This window comes from Leptopilina boulardi, unplaced genomic scaffold (assembly GCF_019393585.1).
Source record: "Leptopilina boulardi isolate dan_hultmark-lab unplaced genomic scaffold, ZJU_Lbou_2.1 LbouV2_218, whole genome shotgun sequence".
Lineage (NCBI taxonomy): Eukaryota > Metazoa > Arthropoda > Insecta > Hymenoptera > Figitidae > Leptopilina > Leptopilina boulardi.
Window position 1 is genome coordinate 605,476 of NW_026137772.1, and position 9,856 is coordinate 615,331.

A 9,856-nucleotide genomic window follows, 5' to 3' on the forward strand; every position below is an offset into this window, starting at 1 on the left:
ATATATGTGTATGTGTCTTGTGTATATGTGTGAGTATTTTTGTGTTTGTGCTTTGTGCATGTGAGATTATGTGCTTTACTTATATATATATATATATATATATATATATATATAGCGAAGATATCGGTAAGGGCAACGACGACGACGACGACCTACGAACAATCTTTTTAATATAATAAGGAAAGTTATATTATTTACACTAAAATATTATTTTTTTTAATATAGAAACATGAATCACAAGAAAATTAGGATAAACGCACTGTGATTTGGATGGCAAAAAAAAGATTCCCATTTAAATTTTTTGATGATTCGGAAACAAAAGCATACTTCAATGATCTCAACCCAAATGTTAAAATGCCATCACGGTCAACGGTTCAAAGAAAAACTCTGGAAGAGTTCAAAAGAGTAAAATAAAATGTTAAAACTTTATTAAAGTATAATTCTTCAAAAGTGTCGTTTACTATGGATGGTTTTACCAGCATAAACTGAAATTCATACTATGGTGTAACAGTTCATTTTATTGGATCAAATTGGAAACTGCGTTCGTTGGTTTTGGATTTTATTCCAGCTAATGGCTCTCATACAGGAAAAGCGATGGCTGAAATGTTCTTAAAATGCATTACAGAATATAATTTGCAGGAAAAAATCCAAGGAATAACTTTGGACAATGTAGCAGCAAATTCAACATTTATGATGGAATTAAGTAAATTATTGATTCAAGCAGATTATAAATTTGATCCCATTAACCAACATTTTAGGTGCTTTGCGCACATATTCAATTTTGGTGTTCAAGATACTTTAAAGGTAATGAATGTTGAAGAAAATGAAAATGAACTGCAAGAAGAGAATGAACAGAATTTGTCTGAAAATAACGAAGATGACTCTTTATCTGATGATGAAGATTCAACAGAGCTGCCTTATCCAGCAACAGTAATTTTGAAAGTAAGAAAGACCTTCGTAAAGCTTCGACGATCTGAAGATTTGCAATTAATTTTGCAAAGTTTCTGTAACGCCTCAAAGACCAAATACATCAAACCCATTCTTGACGTAAGTACAAGATGGAAAAGTACCGACAACATGATAGAAGTTGCATTAAAAATGAGACCTGCATTAAATCTATTCTGGAAGAATTGTGATAAGGTTGCTGACTTAAAATTAAATGATGACGAATGGTCTCTTTTGATTCAAATCCATAAATTTTTAGGTGATTTTAAAAAAGTTTCTACTCTTCTTGGAGGTGACCAATATGTTACTCTTCCTCTTGTGATTGTCGCGTTCAATCTTCTCGAAACTAAAATAAACAAGACGATTTTTTCTTTGGACGAGAAACCTGATCGAAATACTGTTGACGAAATACTGTTACTAGCTTTTCAAAAAGGACGAGATAAAATGTTGAAACATTACCATAAAACTAATTGGTTCTATTGCTGTTCGTTAATCTTGGATCCTAGATTTAAAGTGGAAACCTTCGAACTGACGGAATGGGGACAGGAAATAAAAGATGCTTCTATGGAGTTTTTTGAAAGTATTTTTCGTCAAGAATATTGCAAACTTATCAAAGTCTCGACTCGTCTCGTCTCGTGAGAAGCCCTAACATTTACACAAAGTTGCAGCTTCTAAAAAAAATTGAATTTCTTTTTTTTAAGCTGCCATTTTGTGTAAATGTAACATTTTTTCATTTCTTCGATTCAAAACAGGATTTGATATTATATTACCTAAATATTTTTCATTTTTTATTTCAGATGATTCAGTTGAAAATCTTTTGCTCACCTAAAACACCTTTTTTTAGAGAAGCCGGGAGAAAATTGTTGCAGAAGTCACAAAAATCAATACTTTTACAAAATTAGAATGTTTGTTTTCACTTTAAAATTAACATAATCTTATAGAGAAAATTTCATTCTTATAAATTATTAATAAATAATTATACTGCTATAATTTACTAATTGTGGTTATTATTTTAATTAGTTAGAATAACTATTTCATTAGTTGGTTTAACTAATAAGTTTATTTTTAATTAGTTACCTTACTTACTAATTGGTAAGAGTAACTAATATAAATATACTTACAATATGGCAATCGCAACCAATCGTTTCTCTCAGTGAAGAAATATATAAACTTGAAAAACAATTATTTCCATAAAATGTAGTCCATTTTCGATAATAATCCAGGTGGAAAAGTTTCCGATAGCAGGCTTCACAGCATAAAATTTCCAAAAAAAGGAGAATAGAGACAATTATATTTCAAAAAAGGGAAAAATAGGGTAAAATCTAAATGTATATTTTTCTTAACCAAAATGCTTTAAAGTTATTTTAAATTATTTTATCATACCAAAAACCGTCTTGTAAAATATACAAAACTTGATTTTATTAAAATTTTTCAAAGAAACTGAAATGTTTAATTTATTTTTTCTGAAAAGGAATTCCATTAATTTTTCCATTAACCCTATGCCCTTGAATTGTAAGGTTATGTTTGATCCATGACTAAAATACTAATATAGGTATATATGTGAGTCAAGAGTAACCAACCTAACCTAACCTTCTCAAACACATGGGTTCGGTAGTTTTAAATTTGAATTGAAAATGATTAATAAATCAAAAATTAAAATTGATTATTATACTTAATATGATAAATACGATATAAACAGTTTTTTAAGTCATAAGGCTTAAGTCGTCTTCAACCGTTTCTTAAGCGAACAGTTCATAATGTCTTCTAAGACCTTTTTTATTTCAAACAAAAGATTTTTCATATTTTTATATTTGAAATAAAAACTATACCTAGATAACACGTCCCTCACAACAAAAGGATATCCTCAGGATATCCTAAACTAATGTAGGATATCCTGAAAACGTCCATAGAATATCCTAGGATATCTTGAGGATATCCTCAGAACATCCTAACCGCCGTTACGTAGGATATTTTTGGGATATCCTGGGGATATACTGAGGATGTTAGGTTTCCGTAACCTTACCTATCATCTTTCAAATCTGGGCCTTAAAGTTGATAATTAGAGCTTATATTTAAGCCAAAAATGCGATTTTCGACACCTTAAATTCGTTTTTTATGGGACTGACCGAATGAAAAATTTTTGTTCTAACACACGCACCAAAAGTACATAATTTCTTACCTGTGTAGCGGGAGAAACGTATGTCTTTTCCGACGAGCGGGAGGGAAAGTTACATTCCCTCTCGGTGACGTCACTGAGCGGGACGGAAAGTTACTTTCAGTAGATATACAGTGCCGGTTCTAGATACAGATTCCTGCACCGACATTTACCGACATATGAAATAAAAAATGGTTCTAATCCATTCTAATCGAGAAACTTCTAAAGAGATACAAAGAAAAAAAATTTTTCCTGAAAATTCCCCAAAAACTTGTCTCCCAAAATTTGTAAATTTTTTTCAAAATTGAGAAACGAATAAGTATATTTATGAAGTATAAGTTGACATACAGAGTTTCACTATATCTCCTGATCATACGGTAAGTAGAAAATATTTTTCAAATAAATTTGGTTTTCTTAATATTTAAATAAATTGTTTAATTATTTAATAGAATAATAATTATACAGATATTATCAGAATAAGGAAACATCACCTGTTAATGTTATAATTGGTTTTTTGCATGGATGATAAAAATAGTTACATACATTTCAGAGAGGAATCATCTGGAGTGTAATATGAGATATGTCAGCATATTATATTATATTATGTATAAACGTAGAGATGAATGAACATATGTTTTTAATGTCTGAATCATTCCCTTGGAATAAGTATATGTATATAATAATTAGAAAAGTCCAGAACCTTTTACAAAGCGAATTTAAAATTGAAAAAAACAATTCTAGTGAATCCTTAAAATTAATTGATTATTTCAAGAAGAAGTAGATGATAATGATGATTGATCCAATAAATAAAGGAATTAATTAATTACACAGCCCCACAAAAAAAAGTGTCATGTTCTTTTGACCGGAATACCCTAACCCTATGTATTTTGACGCGCTGAACACGAATCCGCAGTCCGTTTTGCTCCATCACGTCAGGACTTTTTTCTAACCTCAAAAAACATGTCGGATTTTGAGAAGTAGGCGATTTTTTAAAAAATTGATGTATTAACTTCAAACTTAATATCTGGGGGTTTTTGTGTCGATGATTACGAATCTGAAGTTAGATTTTCAAAATCCAAAATGGCGGATCCAATATGGCTGACGAATTTTGAAAAAATTTTAAGATTTACTTCAAACTTGGTATCTAGGGGTTTTTTGGGTCGCTGATTACGAATCTGATATCAGATTTCAAAAATTCAAAATGGCATATCCAACATGGACTTCTATCGGCCATATTATAGATACGCCATTATCAATTTTTGAAAACTGACATCAGATTCGTAATCAGCGACCCAAAAAACCCCCAGATACACTATTGCACATTAATTTATAAAAAATTTCGTAAAATAATGTCCCCCTACCAAAAAAAATTCAAGGGGTAGTTCCCCCCATAAATCAGCTTTTGGGGAAAAACAAAACATACGTGTCAAATTGTTTTCAAAAAACTACAAAACTGCCAAGTTTCAGAAAAATCGGCGTATGGCCCTTCCCTAGTGTTACTTGTCAGCAACTTAGAAAACCTGTAGCAAGAAGACTAGAATAAGGAGGAATAACTCTAGTGGTGGGGGTAAGAGATTGTTGAGGCAGTATTTGAGTCCAATGAGGGTGGACAGTATTTGCGCAGTAGACCAAATTAGGTTTCTGCGCAACCGGATGTGTCACTTGTACGTCAGATCCGTTAGACAGCTGGCGTGACAACAAAGCAGACGACAGAGCTTGTCAAAAGCTAATTTAAAGAGTGTTCAAATTTTTAATAAAAAATTGACAACCTATCAGTAATCTAATTTGGTATACTTGATTCTATTATAAAGTGAATTTGCTAACTAAGACCCATCAATTTTAATTTATTTAATTAATCACGTGTCAATTGTTTACCAAACCAACATAACCTAAATACATTCACACATGTATGCGCGGATGTTTCATTTTTTCACTACTGCGCAAACTACCGGAGTCCTTCATTGTCCTCCGAATTTGCTTCACCCCCACCACCGGAGTTATTCCTCCTGTTTCTAGTCTTCTTGACCTGTAGATACCAAATTTCGTAATAATCTGACAATTTTTTAAAAATAATTCCTTAATATTGAATCAGGCATATCGAATTTCGGAAATCTGACATCAGATTCGTAATCAGCGACCCAAAAAACCCATAGATACCAAGTTTGAAGTAAATCTTAAAATTTTTTCAAAATTCGTCAGCCATATTGGATCCGCCATTTTGGATTTTGAAAATCTAACTTCAGATTCGTAATCATCGACACAAAAACCCCCAGATATTAAGTTTGAAGTTAATACATCAATTTTTTAAAAAATCGCCTACTTCTCAAAATCCGACATGTTTTTTGAGGTTAGAAAAAAGTCCTGACGTGATGGAGCAAAACGGACTGCGGATTCGTGTTCAGCGCGTGAAAATACATAGGGTTAGGGTATTCCGGTCAAAAGTACATAACACTTTTTTTTGTGGGGCTGTGTTATGAGAAATTGGAATCATGAAATTAAATAAAAACTTACCAAATATAAAGTCCTTGCAATTCACTTTTACATGTTCTTTGCACTTTTCTGTTTTTTTCTTAATAAATATAAAAAATTTGAAAAATAAAATTGCCGCTTTGCTCATTTTCGCGACTTTTGAAAATCAATAACTTTTTTCCAGTAGAAGGGAAAAATGTGAGATTTTTGTAATATTTAAATATTCACTAAATAGAAACACACCAAAAGTCTCGCGTTGGTTTTCAAACTAGTTAGATAAAGCAAATCAAAATTTTTTTATTTTTGAAGCTATATTGACAACAATTTTTTTTCAAGTTGAACTTTGTTCGCCGACGTCAATTCTTTAACAGTTTTAAACTCAAATTTACCTTTTAAATAAATAAAAGAAAATAATTTTATAATTAAATAAATTATAAAATATATGAATGTACACTCGAATCTCGTTATAACGAATCTCGATACAACGTTCGCTTGTTATTACGAACACCAAAACTCTTTATATAACGACAAAAATTTGTCCCCTTTACCCCCACCAATTTAAAAAAAAACACGATCGAATTTAAATATGTAAGCTATTAGATTCATCAATTTAAAAAGTTTTTTGTTGCTCAATTAACTTGTATGAGGTTAAATAGTAACCAACTACATACTTAATTAGTTTAACCGCAATATTCCCTGGCGGATTCGATTTACCTAAAATCGACCCAGCTGGGTCGAATCTAAGTCGAATCTAAGTCGAATTTAGGTAATTATCAAAAAAAAGCTTTAAATTGATGAAAATTTATAAAAATTAGTATTGTGAGGTTAAATGAACATTCATAGAGTTAATTTTTGTAAGAATTTTAATTATTAACGTGATAAATAATAAATAATTACTTGATATGTGCAAGTGGTAACTGTAGATTTTAACTCGTTGTCAGTTTTCATAATATTTTCAGAAATTAGTGTAAAATGTGTGAAAAAATAATTTATATTTAATAGAAATTGCAAATTTTATTAAATTATTTTATTATTTAACAATCACATTTCATAATAATTGCAATTTAATTAAAAAATAACAGTTTTCTTAAAAGTGACAAGAACTCTATTATACCGACCACACACGGAACAGCGGAACGCGCGCCAAGATTTGAAAAGAGTTACAAATTTTAAACATTCATTAAATAGAAAATATGCAATTTTTTTCTTTATTTATAAAAAAAACTTTAGAATTTTGTTAAAATAATAAAAATTAAGCTGATATATTTTTCTTAAATTTTTACTTATAACTTTTTAAAAAATTCTTAAATAAAAGATCAAAAAATTTAGTTAAATTTGTATTTTGCCATCATAATTTTTTAACAAAATTCTTTTTCTTTTAAAAAAAAAAGTTGCAGATTTTTTATTTCATATTCACAATTCTTTAATGAAATTGTTTTTTAATACAAGTTATAAAAAAATTAATCATTTATTTATACTAATGCTAATAATCACTAATTTTAAGTAATAGGATAGCTGGAAATTTGTGCTCCCTGCATGCTGCTGCCATCTAACGGCGTCTGCAACTAATATAGTTCTTGTCACTTTTAAGAAAACTGTTATTTTTTAATTAAATTGCAATTATTATGAAATGTGATTGTTAAATAATAAAATAATTTAATAAAATTTGCAATTTCTATTAAATATAAATTATTTTTTCACACATTTTACACTAATTTCTGAAAATATTATGAAAACTGACAACGAGTTAAAATCTACAGTTACCACTTGCACATATCAAGTAATTATTTATTATTTATCACGTTAATAATTAAAATTCTTACAAAAATTAACTCTATGAATGTTCATTTAACCTCACAATACTAATTTTTATAAATTTTCATCAATTTAAAGCTTTTTTTTGATAATTACCTAAATTCGACTTAGATTCGACTTAGATTCGACCCAGCTGGGTCGATTTTAGGTAAATCGAATCCGCCAGGGTTTCGGTAATTACAAACAAATATTTATTTTTTGAAACCTTGTAATTTCACTTATAAAATAATCAGAAATTACTTACTTTTTTATCCGATTCCATAATTGGAAATTAATATCATTCGTATATGTATACACTAAAGAATGTTTATATTAAATGTCAAACAAATTTGACATATTGTAAAGTTGGTTACAGATAAATTCACGTTTTTAAATAGAATGTGAAGTGGGGGCCCCTCTTGTCATCGTTATATCGAGATTTTAAAGTCCCGACCTTGTCGTTATAACGAGATTTAAGTGTATGTAAATAATTTATTTATTTATAAAATAATTTTCTTTCATGTAACTTATTTAATTAAGAGGTAAATTTGAAATTAAAACACGTTAAAAACTGGACACCTGAGAACCAACTTCAAGTTGAAAAGAAATTGTTGTCAAAATAGCCTCAAAAAATAAAGAAATTTTGATTTGCTTTATCTTGAAAAATAGTTTGAAAACCAACGCGAGACTTTTGTTGTGTGTGTGTGTATTTAGTGTATATTTAAATATTCCCAAAACTTCTTACATTTCCATTCTACTAGAAAAAAATTATTGACTTTCAAAAATCGCGAAAATCAGCAAAATGGCAATTTTCAGTTTAAATATTTTTATATTTATAAAGAAAAAAGCAGAAAAGTGCAAAGAAAATCTAAAAGTAAATTGCAAGGACTTTATATTTGGTAAGTTTTTATTTAATAAATTCTAATTATATTTTTTACACTTTTGTGGTAGATTATTATGTTTTCTCGAATATTTTCTGCTGGCTGAAAAACTGTCAGTTTTATGCACCTCGTACACTTTAAATTCATATTTTAAAGTAAATAATAATAATTTAAAAAAAAATCTTTTCATTTCGTTATCTTGATAACTTCTAGATCATTCCTGCAAAATATCATAATTTTTAAAAATTAGTCGGCAACGACTTTGGTCGAAATATAATAGAATGACTTAAATGGATATTTGTTACTCGATATGAAGAAAGGGATCGACCTTAGAAGCAAAAAATTATAGGTTATGTTTTCAAATTTTGAAGTGAAAATACACAAAGAGAATCAACTTTCAATACGAACCATTGATGTTTAACTTTTCATTACATCCAAAATATTCAATAGAAACTGATTTTGATTTTATAGAAACAGAAAGAAACTTTTAAACAAGATAAAATTGTTTTAAACATAATCTATAATTGGTTTGCTTCTAAGGTCCCTTTCATCAGATCGCGTCACATTTATATTAACATTTGTCTTTCTTGCTTTTTTGCTTAAAGCCGAAAATTTTGACGTCTGTGCCTAAAAAATGTAATTAAAATGAAAAGTTCCATATGACGCAAATTTTGCAAAAATCGAACGCATTCTTCTTTTATCTAACCGTCAATTTTCGTTTTTTTTGACTTGTTCATAAACTTATTAAAGTTCATATTGTAGAGCTTCAAATATAACTATATTACTAAATAGGCTACCCAGACAGCACCGTTTTTCGCAGGGAGTTCGCGGGGAGTTCCCCGTGTTAAGTTCGGAAACTAAGTTGGGGAGCTTCAGGGGAAGTTTAGGCGAGCTCTATATGTCCTCGGTTTTATAACTCGCGGTGCGAAGTTCAGGATAGTTATCCGATTAAGTTTGCCGAAAACTTGTGGATAAAAGTTTAGGAAATATTAAATTTTGAGTTTTACAGAAATTTGCTTTGTGAATTTCTTTAAAACTATCTCCGGAAAGTACTCTAAATAAGATATATAGGCAAATTTCCTGTAAAATTAAAATACAAGTTTTCAGTGAATTTTATAAGGTAAGTTTATTATAAATGTTTTATAATATTTATTAAATAAAAGTAAAATTAAAAAAATTTATTTTTCCCTTATTGCGCTTTCTTTTATTTTTCCCCAACATTAACGGCGCAATTTTCGGAAATAAATTTGGAGGAGCTGGGGATTGAACCCGGACGCGCAACACAACAGCTAAGAACCCTAACCACTAACCTAACCAACAACCTGAAGGTGGGTAACTTTCGGGTCTTTATAAGCTGCAAGCCTTGTCGTCATCAGTTGACACGAATGGCGGGAAAATTTAAAAATGTTTTCAACGAAATATTTTTAAATTCTATTATTAAATTAGTGTCATAATTAAAAGGGCATTGAAATAATATTGCAATGTTAATATTAATATTATTTGTGAAACTAGCAGCTATATAAAACGATTTAAGGTAATTCTTTAAAAATGAAATTTATTAAATACTGAATCTCGTTATAAAAAATCCTGGACTTGTCAAATTTTTATTAAA

At 29.3% G+C, this 9,856-nt stretch overlaps 1 protein-coding gene across 1 annotated transcript; it reads left to right on the forward strand.

The window, feature by feature from the left end:
• Positions 1-594: 594 nt before the first annotated feature.
• LOC127279578 (uncharacterized) lies at positions 595-1,584 on the forward strand. The gene has a single exon (XM_051302009.1). It carries the CDS (start codon positions 595-597, stop codon positions 1,582-1,584), a length of 990 nt encoding a protein of 329 aa, XP_051157966.1.
• The last annotated feature ends 8,272 nt before the right edge of the window (positions 1,585-9,856 follow it).